Source organism: Garra rufa, chromosome 6 (genome assembly GCF_049309525.1).
Source record: "Garra rufa chromosome 6, GarRuf1.0, whole genome shotgun sequence".
NCBI classification, from domain to species: domain Eukaryota; kingdom Metazoa; phylum Chordata; class Actinopteri; order Cypriniformes; family Cyprinidae; genus Garra; species Garra rufa.
Window position 1 is genome coordinate 45,045,637 of NC_133366.1, and position 14,677 is coordinate 45,060,313.

General features: G+C 35.5%; 1 protein-coding gene across 1 annotated transcript in view; it reads left to right on the forward strand.

Moving 5' to 3' along the window:
• Positions 1–14,677, forward strand: part of trpc5a (transient receptor potential cation channel, subfamily C, member 5a) — an 82,390-nt gene that overhangs the window by 22,417 nt on the left and 45,296 nt on the right. Inside the window, exon 3 of the mRNA XM_073842667.1 lies at positions 7,226–7,521. Within this exon, the coding sequence (XP_073698768.1) occupies positions 7,226–7,521 (296 nt within the window). The remainder of the gene's footprint in view (positions 1–7,225; positions 7,522–14,677) is intronic.

Here is a 14,677-nt window from a genome sequence, read left to right on the forward strand (position 1 = left end):
TCAAACTCTTGCCTTGTCTTTATCTTCTCCTCAGGGTTAGAAGCAGGGTAAAGTTTATAGGAAGGGTCATCGATTGTTAGAAATCATTATACTGTAAAGCAATCACATGAAAGTAAAAGAAGGCCGAAGTAGGAATTGCTTTCTTTGGCTGCCTATAGATAGGATATACAGTGCCCCCCCCCCCCCCCAAAAAAAATTGCAAACTTAAGGCCTGTTCACTCCAAGAACGATAACTATATCAGGGTCCACACCAATGCTAATGATAATCAAAAGTGCACTGTTTATCATAAGCATGCTCTGCAATTATGTCATCTGCTTTCAGTCAGAAAAACCAGCACACACAGTTTTGTTTTATTCCCAAAAAGCAACCAGGATCCATTTTGAAAACAGCACTGATCCTGGAAAGGTTCGCTTGTACCATGTGCCTATCCAGTATCTAAAAATTAGCATTAAGGAGCAGAAAGCTGTGTGGGTGTACCAGCTGCAGTGGGGGCAAGTGCACTGATGTGTTCACCAGCATAGGATTAACATTGTGTGGATATTTAGAGATGTTGAGAAAAAGAACTCAGAAAAAGAAAAGTTGAGACTTGTTTGGTACAGACTGACGTTTTATCTGTTGGTTGTTGATTAAAAGGAGGCAGATCTGAATGTGTCCTTGAGGTAGGGCTGCAATGAACGATTATTTTGATAATCGATTAAACTAGCGATTATTAGAATGATTACTCGACTGATTATTAAATATTTCACTCATTAATGAGTAGGCTTTGATCGATTATTCAGCTTTTACAACTACTGTAGTTAAAATACTGAGTTATACATAATCCAGGGATGTTTCCTCTTAGGAGGCAAGGGAGGCAGTGTCTCCTCAAAATATTGGATGAGGACAAAATTTTTTGTACAAAAATCAAACAATGCCAATATTACAAAATATAACATTAAAAAAGTGTATAAATCACTTGTTTTTCTAAAGAGACATTGTTCAACAGCGACACCAGCAGGTGAAGTTACAGCGGGAATCCGCGTCTGTCTCGCCTATTGAGTTTTAACAGACCACCTAAAGCATGTGGCGGGTTTGGTGGGGGGAAATTGTTGCAATAATTATTTGTTCAAATAAAGTATGAAAAGCAAGTAATCATATGGTTTTATTGAACAAAACATAAATACATAATGTATTATAAACAATAGAACTAATGTACATTTTGCATTATAAGTAATGACTGCAGAGGGCACCAACGGAGTGACGATTGTTTTTACATTTCACTGCACAATCTAATACTTGTTTAATATTGACTAAACATTTAATTCAAATGTCCACTTAATCTTTAATGTTTGGCCATTTACTTTACAGAAATGCTACAGCCACTGTAATTTCTTGAATTTGTGGATACGTGTAAACTCGAGGGTTTAAACTTTTATTTTTAAATCACGATGAACAGTTAGCATATCAAGAAAGATATTGATGTATTCTGCTGTGTTTGCATAGGTTTATAAACGATTTACCTTACAAATCTGATGAAATGATATACGTTGCGTTCCCAGATGAACGTTATAATAAACCCAAACTCAGCAATATGTAGAGATTCACTTTGAGACGTTCCACACATGTAAATAATGGAGCAGCGTTTATTGTGAACGGAGCTGCTCTGAGACGCACATACATAACCTACATGCATGTAAATATTTAAAGCACATATATGAAACCTGCATCGTATATATTTATTTATTTGAATTGTAGCATTTGTGAATTCACAATAACGTTATGCGCTGTGGTATATTATTATCATTTTTTAAATTGGTTTAATATGTCATGCAGCCTTGGAAAACGCACTAATAATTAGCATGGATTCTCATTCATAGAATGCACCACTTCCAGTATTTAGCCAGTTTCTTAACATGGGCAAGTGCAACTGAGGATTTTTTTTTTTTATTGAGTACTCAATTGAATTGAGGAATCATGATAATCACATATATGCAAATTTGACATCAACTATGTAAATTCCATTCAGAAATACTTAAAATATAACTATTAAAAAGAATAGCTGAAGATAAGTTACCACTAGAGCTCACTGGAACTTTTTTTGGCTGCATTTACACTCCGACATAAGCACTGTGTGTCTCTTCTTCTGTTTTATTGCATCCAGGAGAGCTGAATTACAGTCTTGCGCTACAGCGCCACTCCACTCAAACCACATTATTTCAGGCTCTTACATGTGGTCAAATGAGATCAAACGACTATTTTGTCGACAATATTTTATTATCGCCGTTGTCCATAATGTTGAATAATCATTTCAGCCTACCTTGAGGTCAACTGTAAAGGTGTGTTCACACTTGGCAGGTTTGGTTCAATTAAAACGAACTCTGGTGCGATTGCTTTGTTAGTGCAGTTCATTTAAATAAGTGACTTTGGTGACCATGCAAACTTTGGTACACACCATCAAGCAGAGGAGACCTACCATTTCAGGGGGTCTTGGTCTATTTCCAAACAAACTCTGGTGCAATTTGGCTGATATATCAATGCAAAATGGACATATAAGATCTAAACAAACCAAAAGCGGAATGTGATGTCACAAAATGGTATTGGATAGGTATTGGCCGCTATTCTGAATTTTGGTTTTGGATCAGTTTTGAAAAAGTTGGTATCGATGCATCCCTAGATTTTAAGTGACTAAAAAAAAAAACCCCACACAAAAAAAATCTACACAAAATCCATAGATGTATAAATATTGAAATTGACGAGCTGAAAGAATGCTAATAAATTAAGTCATTGGGTCTTACTGTAGTTCCCCTGTGAAAAAAAAAACAAAACAAAAAAAACATCAGCATTATAGATAACATAACATCTTAGAGGGGATCTGCATCTATTAGACACCGGTTAGACCCCATAATATAAAATTCAGTGCAAAGTGTGAATTGGGTGCTAATGAGTCTGAGTGTGCTGATAAGTGTGTGTGTGCATGTGTGGTGTCAGTTGAAGCGAGACCATATGGAAGACGCCACCTGGTGTGTCTGTTCGTCTTCTTCAGAGACGAAGATCAAAGCAAGACGCAACATCATCACAGAGTCAATCACTGTAATTACTCAAGTCTTCTCATTTATTCTGAAATTAGTGGGATATTTTTTGCTTGCTGATCGGCACACTTTGGAATGAGTTGAGATGAACTGTCAAAACTGCTGGTAAACTGGTAGATCTCTTTAAATATTCCACTGGTTTGCTGACCAGTAACACTAAATTGCATGTTATCAATGCAGAGAAAGCAGAAAAAGCTAAGAAATTAGTGCCCTGACCAAAGAAAGCAGCCACTTATGTGGAGTTACCTTTGAGGCATAATCTAGGTTGAGTTTATGGGCCGCATCTGTGAAAAGCTGTGAATTACCACAACAATAATTTCACCCCTCTGTATAAATGAATGAGAAACACATTCTTAAGTGCATTACCATAATAACAGCCTAGCAGGCAACCGCAATAAGTGTTTAATGTTTAGTACTGCTCACCAATACTGCATGTACAAGCAGACCATATATACAATTCCATGTCAAGATACTAGGAATACCATGGGAAGGATGTGACGAAAGTAACCGTAAAGCACTGTTTACATGGAGCCAACAGCCAAGTTTTGCAAACTACACCCACAGGAATAACACTAGTAAGGCATATTCAGAGGCTTCTCCTACTAATCTCACTTCAAAATGATTTTACAAATCATTTCAAAAGCATTGCCAAATACGGCCCATTGACGTTTAAGCTGAAAATAATGTTCATTACAAATTTTATGTGTGTATAAATACAGTATTATTGACTAAACTCAAATCCAATTGAAAACCGCACATTTTGTCCAAACATATCTAGTATGCTTAATTAGCTGTTCTAACAACTAAAAATAAAAGTAATTGATTCAAGTAGACAGTCTGACTTTTGGTCTGTCTGAGTACCCAGACTTGTGGTCATAAATGAGCAGAAGTAGTTCCATTAATACAGTGATGCTTGAAAGTTTGTCGACTGTTTAGATTCTAGTTTCACCCTGAGATTCACATATGTAATATTGGATAATTTTCCTTAATAAATAAATGATATAAATGAATAAATATTTTTCTCTTTTGTTTGATTAGGCTCTTTTTGTTTACTTTCAGGACTTGTGCGAAAAATCTGATTGTTTTGGGCCATATTTATGCATAAATATAGACAATTCTAAAGGGTTCACAAATTTTCGAGCAGGGCTGTATGAGCCTTAATTCGTTTGGATTTTATCAGTATGTTTTAATTTTCTTTTCACCTGTTGTTTTCATATCAAAGGGGTTTGGTGATGTTCTAAAGTGATACTGAAAGTTGTTTGGCTTGAATGGTTAACCTCTGACAGTGATTGGTTATGTTTATGGAGGGATGCAACTCTGAAGCAAATATCCATTCTGATTGGTCAGTTTAGGAGAAAGCCCTTTATGCTGTCAGCCTACTTTGTTGATCTGAGAGATTATAATGCATCATTAATGAAATAGATTAATGCTTGGGATTAGTGCCATTTGTGGTGAAAATGCTTTCTGGAGTTTCTAGTAGATTTGAAGACAGGATTATGCAGGAATTTGTCATAAACATTTGTCGCCACCTACTGGTGCAACAATGTAGCTTGCAGAAATCTGAACAAATAAATGGGTTTATAAGATTTGACTGATTTATGATTCAAAATATCCTCAGCTAATTTAAAAATTGCAAAACAATTAATGCAGCTTTAAAGGTGACCTTTTATGCCTATTTTTACAAGATGTAATATAAGTCTCAGGTGTACCCAGAATGCATCTGTGAAGTTTCAGCTCACAGATCATTTATTATATCATTTTGAAAATGCCTATTTTGAGTGGAAGCAGAAACATTTTCATGCATGTCTCTTTAAATGCAAATGTTCCCCTCCCTCTTTTCCAGAATAGAGCTGTGCCTGTACAGCTTGTACCTCAGATACTCTGCCAAAACACATCTGTTTGGTTTTGATTGTCATGTCTATCGCACAAAAATCATGCATTTTAAACCATGAGAAGTTTAAACTTCTGATATATGGTTTTCTGAGAGCACACATATGAAGCATGCACGCAGAAAGCGGCTGTCACGTGGCATATGAGTACTAAGCTAAGTTCTCTTTCATGTCTTATTGCGCCTAAACTGTCAAATACACACAAATATATGTTAAAAACACAAATGAGTTACAAAAACAGTCGGTTATGTCTGTGAAGGCGAACAGCTGGGAAAGAAATTGCATGTTTATATTAGATCTGTGTGGCAGCAGCGTCATATACAGTAAATAAATAAATACTTTCTTGTCTCCTCTAAGGCTGGGACTTTAAATAGTGTTTTGTGCTCGTCTGTGCAGCCAATGACAGAACAGTTAGCATGCTTTGATCTAACTTTTGCCATCACCGTTGTCGCTTGCAAAAACATAATGGCACGCTGTGGGTGGAAATGTGTATATTAAAGGAACACTCCACTTTTTTTTGGAAATAGGCTCATTCTCCAACTCCCCCCGAGTTAATAAGTTGAGTTTTACCGTTTTGAAATCCATTCAGCCGTTCTCCTGTTCTGGCGATATCACTTTTAGCATAGCTTAGCATAGATCATTGAATCCTATTAGACCAATAGCATCACGTTCAAAAATGACCAACGAGTTTCCATATTTGTCCTATTAAAAACTTGACTCTTCTGTAGTTATATCGTGTACTAAGACCGGTGGAAATGCAAAGCTTCAATTTTCTAGGCTGATAAGATTAGGAACTACACTCCCATTCCGGCGTAATAGTCAAGGAAGTTTGCTGCCGTAATGAGGCTGAAGCAGGAGCAGTAATACCACGCAGCACATGTGCAAATGCTAAACTAGCTGGGAACTCATTTCTGATAATACTCCGCCTGTCCTTTTTTACCGTTTCTGAGTTGGTAGATACACCAGGGACTCATTTATAGTACTTAAACAAGGAAAAAGTCAGGTTTTCATGATATGTCACCTTTAAGACTTAAATATGATTTGTATTCAAATCACAGAATTAATCCTTCTACTCGTCTAACAGACACTTCTTCTCTGTATAAATATCAGAGTGCCCTTAAAGACAGACCAAATTATGTAAATATCAGTAAAACAAAGAAGGTGATAATGATTCAAATTATCACTGCACTCAGCTCTCAAATGACATAACTATAAAATATCAACTTTTCACCTTTTTCTAAATTACTTCCCCTTAATAAATGTGACAAAAGAGTGTGAAAACACCATAATGTTTCCACACACACACACACACACACACACACACACACACACACACACACACACACACACACACACACACACACACACACACACACACACACACACACACACACACACACACACACACACACACACACACACACACACACACACACACACACACACACACACACACACACACTGGTTTACATGTTTTATGGGGACATTCCATAGGCGTAATGGTTTTTATACTGTACAAACCATATTTTCTATCGCCCTACACCTACCCTACACCTAAACCTAGCCCTCACAGGAGATTGTGCAAACTTTTACTTCCTCAAAAAAATTCATTGTGCATGATTTATAAGCCTGTTTCCTCATGGGGACCTGAGAAATGTCCCCACAAGGTCAAAATTTACTGGTATTCCTATCCTTGTGGGGACATTTGGTCTCCACAACGTGATGAATACCAGGTACACACACACACACACACACACACCTGTATTTTCTTATATTATTTTGATAGTGTAGCAAATAGCGCTTTGGTTGTGGACTAGCAGAATTACTGGCACCACAGTTTGATGACTGAACATAATAACAGAGATAGCTGCTGCTTGTGACCACATTGTGGCCATTAAGAAAAATGACTTGAGGCAACAGTCACTTCTGGAAACCTATTAAAAAGTAATTTCAAGCAAGTCTTTTTGTAGATCTAGTGAACATTATGTTCATCTATTAATTTCTCATATCCGTCTACAAGTACACTTCTTTTTATCTCTGATTGAATTTTCCTCAGGTTAAACTTCAAAAAGCATATCTTAATGCATTTCAACATCATCAAAATTACTTCTGTGGAATGCTAAGATATTTAATTTATAAATGTACGTACTAGTCCCACTGCCAAAAGCTGACTCACTGTTTATCAAGTGCCCATTTCCTGTTTGTTAGCGAATGTTTTATTACAGAAATTATTACAGCTTCTTAATCTCTGCTTTTTCTTCTACCAGCATCCATCATGAATCCCATGTCACATCTATACTACAAAAAGAGCAGCTACTCTCCGTACCGGGACCGAATCCCTCTACAGATCGTCCGGGCGGAGGTAGAGCTTTCTCCAGAGGAGCGTTCGTTCCTTTTGGCCGTGGAAAAGGGCGACTATGCAGGTGTTCAGCATGCACTACGTGAGGCAGAGGTCTATTACAACATTGATGTGAACTGTGTGGATCCACTGGGCCGCAGTGCGCTGCTAATCGCTATTGAGAATGAGAATCTTGAGGTGATGGAGCTGCTTCTGGATCACGGAGTAAACACTGGAGACGCTCTGCTCTATGCCATCCGCAAAGAAGTGGTGGGAGCCGTAGAGTTACTGCTGTCCCACAGGAAACCCAGTGGAGAGAAACAGGTATGTATGTGTGTTGCATTTCCCTGTTGAAAAGAGACTAGTAGCACTAGTAGCAATTTCTATTGTGGTTCAGGCTGGTTTATGCTTTCTAGCCTTGGCTTGATCTGACAATATTTGGATGAGGTACTTAAAAAGCCTTAAAGGGATACCAACACAACATATGCTAGTGACCAGCCATACTTATCTATTAAGCTGTGTTTACTGTATACTAACCAGGTGCAACGCACCGATTTTCTTGCGGCAAGTAATTTGCCTGTCCACACTGAAAACTGGTGCGCAACACAATGTGACACAATCATAGCCAATCATAGCACATTTTAAGCTTTATGGAATGCAAAAATCGGGTTTCAGAGGTAAAGATTCCGTTCATTTTCTCCATAGGGAAATTGATTTTTAACTATAACTTAGAAGCCTTTCGAAATAGACCAGTTGTGAGCTCCAAAGTTGTTATTCAACTGTATGTTCTGTTGTTAAAGCCATAATTTTACATTATTTTAGCTTATTTTTCTAAGAATTGTGTCTAACAGAGGAATTCCTGGTGATAAACTACATTTCTCATGATGCTGTGAATAAAATTCCACCAATCAGAGAGTCATGGTGAGCTTTTTCCGGCAAAAGGGTAGAGTAAAAAATGCACTGGGTAAATAAGTTCAGAACGTTCATTTGCATACCAACATGGTTAATAGTTGGTAATGCAATATTAACTATTAACTTATTGTAATACTGTATAAGATTTCCATGTCAACTGAAAGCATAAATCTTGACTATGCGCTACCGGTTTCAGAAAAAAACGCAAAACCGTGACATTTCATTTACTGACACACTTCACTTGGCAGCATTAAAACTCTCAGTGTGTGTACTTACTTGCTGGCAACCTGCCAAAATAAAATTTTTGGTTTTAGGTTTTAAAATTTTAAAAATATAAAAAATTAATGTGTAAGAAAGAAAATTATGAAAAAGTAAATATTAGCATTGTATTTTATACTATAAGATAATTTTATTACTCACTTTTTTACAGTTTAACTGTTCAGGACAAACAAAGAACTCATCATCATCTATCACAAAACAATATAAATTGTTTTTTTTTTATAAATTCAACTATTTTTTTTCTAGTGAACTGTATGTAAATGTCTTTTATGTGAACTGTCTTATTCAGGTCACTACTAAATAGAAAATAACATGCATTTTGTATGATCCCTCTTGTTTTGGTAAAATAATTAACATTTTGCAGATTCTGCAAGGTGTATGCAAACTTTTGACTTCAACTGTATATTTCTAGAAACAGTGATCAAGTCAAATCTAAATTCAGCCTAAATTTTTGGAATAAACTAATAATACACACCCAAATTTCCTAATCTTTGCAAACTCATGACAAACTCCAGTCACATCAGTAACCACATAAAAATGCTTTTTTTTTTTAGTACTGGCCTGAATATTTCACATAAAAGATGTTTACATATAGACCACAAGAGAAAATAATAGTTAAATTTATAAAAATGACCCTGTTCAAAAGTTTACATACACCTGATTCTTAATACTGTGTTTTTACCTGAATGATCCACAGCTGTATTTTTTTTAGTGATAGTTGTTCATGAGTCCCTTGTTTGTCTTGAACAGTTAAACTGCCCACTGCAATAATACTATTATTACTATTACTAATTATTTTATTTTTAATAGTTATATTTAATAAGTCACATTACATATGCATTTTTTTGTAATAAGCGTAAGATACATTGTTTCTAGGTACTGTATATAATGAACAACTTTTAATAATTTTTCTTATTATTTAATTGTCATTCACATTGTTGCATGGGATTGTACATGTACCTTTGTCTTTTTGTCCGGTTTTCAAATACATAAATAGACATAAATAGAAAAATGAACAAACAAAACTGTAATCGTTGTAAAAATTATTGTAAAAAAGGCTTCCTCAAATAATTACGATTCAATGCGCAGTAAGCCAGTAAGTCTCTGACTGGTTCTAAAAGCAAGTTGCTTAAACAGTTTAACCTAATAAATCAGTTGGAGATTACTTTTTATTTCTGACTGATTCTTTAAAAAGAATAACTGATTCAAGAGAATCTTTTTGTACATCTGATTCATGCTTAAAAAACAACTCAACAGAAACTTTCAGTAATAGAATGAACTTTGTGATCGGCAATGGCACTAAATGTCATTAACATAATTTCATTCAAGTACTTGTATAAAAAAAATAGGACCTGTTCTGAATAACAACCACAGTTCTTGATTCCCAGCGCTCTGCACCTATTAAGGACACAGTACATATAAATAGTGTTGCATATTGTCAGTGTCTTCCTACTTCAGCAATGCCATATCGCTGTTTGTGTGAACAGTGTGTATGCAGGTGGGAACTGTTCATATTTGTGGTTGTACTCTATGTGCATGTGTTCGGATGAGTGGGTGTTCCAAAGCTAATAAAAAAGATGAGATGGCAGAGATTTATCTTTCCGATTTGATTTTCACCTCACGTAGCACGACAAATCTTTATTGGATTGCATTTTGTTATCCTCTAATCTTTCCCCTCATTCAAGGGTAAGATTAACCTGTAAAGCTTGCATTCCTGTATTCTCATAGATCGAGTTTTGTGGCATGCTTGATTTGGCGGCCAGTGGAGGATGAAGGGGAATGTAACTTCAAGCCAGTTCTGCTAACATACACAGAAAAAGGGCATGTGACAGCGGTATTCACTGTGAACCGAGGTTCGATTTGTACAGCATGGTGCCAGAAGGAAGCTACTGCGAACAAAATCTATCACTATGAATTTATCAGCACTTGAGGTTATGAATGCCTCTTTCTAAGAAGTAGAATCAATGATGCGTATAGAATCGCTCTCATCTACAGGTGAATAGCAGATGTAAAGCTGAGCAGGAAATGCAGATTCTGCAGAAACTCATTCAATTATTTTTTAAATCGTTTTTTTATATACAGCAATTCCATTGAGAAACCTTTGCACTTAAAAATATAATTACTTTGCTGAACTTAATTTAGCTGTGGAGAGTGGTTCCGTAATAGCGCTTGAGTTTTTTGTTTACCTCACCTAATGCAGTGTTTCCCAAACTTTTTTTCTGGGGACCCACATTTTAAAGTCGATAAATCCTTGTGACCCAATAAACATTAAGCCCATATAGTTCATATATCACGAAGAGAATTTATGCATTAACAAAATATGTGTGACCATTTTTAAGGTCATGCTTCCACTTAACTATTTAAAAGAGATACAGATATTTGACAAAGCACATTTTTTTTTATTCAAGTAAAATGCAGATTTGCAGAAAATGCTGTTTACCACAAACACAATATTTATCCGTTATTTTGATTTCAAATCCACAAGTGCTTTTTCAGCATTGTGATCCTCTTTTATCACAGTACACTAATACAGTAACAGACATTTTCACGTTTAAACTCAATAAAAAACAACATATTATTCAATGCACTTGACTTCTAGATTTGTATATTAAGTTGCTCAAGCAAGTTGCAACACATTTAAACACAACATAGGGAGGCTATAGCTTCCTTTTCTAATTGAAATTGGGCTATCAAAAAATATTTTAATTAAAACTTACCACAGACAGAAACAGTCATGCTTTTCTTTCGCATTAAATCTTTATTAAAAACAATGCTTTAAAGAACTTTTCTGCCTGGACAAGTGCACGTATTATGTTGCCTTTTTCTTTAAAACTGCACTTTTCCTTATTTTAAACCTAGCCAAAAAGCCACGTGTTGACTGTGAAAAAGTGGACTTCATTTATATGCATTTATGGGACATTTTCGTGTCAATCCATGTTCATTTTTACAGCGAACAATGCGCTGTCACTTTAATTCAGCACATGCAGCGCTTGCAGCACAGCAAAAAATAGACTCTGCCGAAATGATCGCTGCTCTGCTGCAAACGCACTGCTTCTGGGACGCACTGCTGGACTGCAACCGCGTGCAGTGTGAACGCTCCAATCCGTTAACATATGGGTGCGGAAAAAAATACGCAACGCATACGCACTGCAGACGGAGTATGAAACAGGCGATGCAGAGCGCAGCAGCTAAAGAACAACAACAAAAAAAAGAAAGCAGAAGAAGAAAACAACGAGCACCCTCGTGCGGCTAATAGGTGAACTACACATATATATTTTAATCAAGAGTATATAGCGCACTGAAAAATAGTGCTCGACTTGGCGACCCATACAATATTTCCCGCGACCCACTTGTGGGTCGGGACCCCGCCTTTGGGAATGACTGACCTAATGCACTCACTCACAGGTAGCATGTGAGATCTAAACAATCTGATCTATTTATACTTTATCAAGTCATATGTTCTTGAGGTGAACTAGGAGCTTAACTCAACTTCCACTCGTCGCCATAAAATCACCACTCTAATATAAACTTTACTCCACTAATAACTGATCATTAAACACTAAAAACCTCCAACTTTTCTCATTTTGCTAAGAAAACACATTGAATAAAGCTTTATTCCAACATTTACTCTCCCCAGCCAGTCCCATGCAAAGCCTGCTGGAAACTATGCCCAGTTTCAGTAATGCAGTGTTACTGCCAATGAAAAATGTTAATGCAAAGGATTATTGGGTTGAGTAAACTTCTGTTGTACAAATTTAGACAGATTGCATGGCGTAAAAATAAATTGTGACAGCATGTTCAAGAACTGTACTGCATTAGTGTATTTTAATTATGTAAATTGAGCAAGCAGAGTTGTTTTGTGAGTGTTTAATGGAATATCATTTTTTTTGACATGTCAACCTAATGTCAAATTATTCTTTTAAACTAAAAACGATTGGCTCTTCAATGTGTCACGCCCTAATTTCCTGTTTCAATAGATAATAAGTCAACACAGAAAAGAAATCTGAGCTTGTCTAGTAATTCATAAGGTCTTTAAGAGCTTTGGTTATACAGAAAATGCTGCAGGCTTTACTATAAAAACATTTCGATTTGCTTATGAACAACGAGGGATGAGTCAAACTCATTGTTTGAGGTTATTAACAGGATGCCTCACATGTGGTCCCTAAACATTATGTTAAGGAACTGCGATTTCAGTTAGATTTTACATTGTTCACATACTCAAGTAGACAAAATGTCACAAAAATCAAACATTAGACTATTAAAATGAACTGCACAGGCCTAAAAATAGACTGGGAAACATTTTCTGTTAGAATTAGTTGACTTCTAGAATAAAAAATTCCTGATAATTTAGTCACCCCTGTCATCCAAGATGTTTATGTCTTTCTTCAGTCAAAAATAAATTAATCTGTCATTTTATATAAAAAAATTAAGAAATTATATAATTTTTAACCACAAATGCTTGTCTAGCTCGACCTCATGCATTACATAATCACATTGTAAAGGTCACGCATACCAACCCAGTGTTTACAAAGCAAATGTGCAAAGAAAGGCAAACACAAACAATGATTTCAGACAATTTTGAAGTTGGAGGAGAAAATTTGTTTTTTTCACTCTAACCAAAGTACAGTAACAAAGAACTAATCACCAGTGACCTTTCCAGCATGATTACGCAATGCGTGAATACGCGCATGCTCATCGCAAAGCTAGTGCAAAATGAGCATTTGTGGTTAAAAAGTAGGGTATCACGTGGCTAAATATTATTTTCCAATAAACCACTAGATGGCCGTAGCACTTTCCAAAACATTCGTTTTTCAAGATACACATGCAATTTTGGTTGATGCTTGACGCGATCGTGGGCAGCAGCAGAAAGTCGATTCTGTGCTTACTTGATCTAATATTTGATGTTTTTAAAAATGGTATTTAAGTAGCAAATGAGAATCACTAAAAATCTTGAATATACAGTATCTTGAGACAAAAGTCTTCTTAATGATTTTCAGTTTTGTTTAATATAATTAAAACAAAGTTTTTTAAATAACGAAATAATATGTAAAAGTATGGTATTTGGGGTAAAAAGCACCCCTGCTGTTGGGGCTAAAATGCAGAATAATTAACATGATAAATAATAGAAGGCTGACTTTTCTATTTGTTGACATGACACTGTTAGATTCAGATGGTAAATATCATATATTATGTGTCCATCTTAAAGATAATCACCATGTTTAAAATGAAACCATCATATTTAAAAACATGCTATTAATCATCATAATAAAATATCATTTGTTGTTACTACTGTAAATTTATATTAAATTATTATGGGATATACTTCAATGGTTTCAGTATCTTTACATTTTAAAATGATTTTGTTTCTGTATTTTAAAATATATTTTAACATATATTTATTGAACAAAAATGAATTTCGCAAAATAAGCATAAAATACTACAAACTTTACAAAAGTGATTGTTTTGAACAAGTATTAACTCAGAGATTATTAAAAAAACATTATTTGAGCTAAAGTACTGTGTGCCTTTTACCCCTTGCCACCTCATATATTTATAAGATTGGTAAACAATCTGTTGCTCCATAAATGTTCAATACAAATGTATATATCATACACTTTGGGCACAGTGAAAAGCACATTGTTTTCTTAGAGTGTGCCTTCAGCCCCATTGTATCATATATATATATATATATATACAGTATATATATATATAGTTTTTTTTTTTTTTTTTAAATGACAGATCGTTTGCTAGATAAAACCCTTATTCCTAGGCTGGGTTTGTGTAGAGCCCTTTGATGCTGCATTGAAACTGCAGTTTGGACCTTAAACCTATTGGCCACTATTAAAATCCACTATATGGGGAAAAATCCTGGAATGTTTTCCTCAAAATCCTTAATTTCTAGAAAGATTATCTGTTTACTTGTGTGTCATGTGATCATAAACCAACATCAGAGAACCATAAGATAACCAAAAATTACGTCTCGAGTACAGATGCAACATTTTTGGGAAACCCTGGAATAGAGTAAAGACGTGGACAGATAATTCATTTTGTAACTCTATTATTATTCTACAGCTTGACTGAGTTGCAGAGGAGCAGACATGATGTTTATGCAGCTCCAGGTTAGCCTGGAAAAAATCCAGACCCTAATCTATTAAGATTAAGGGTCTGGCATCGAGCAATGAAAATGACC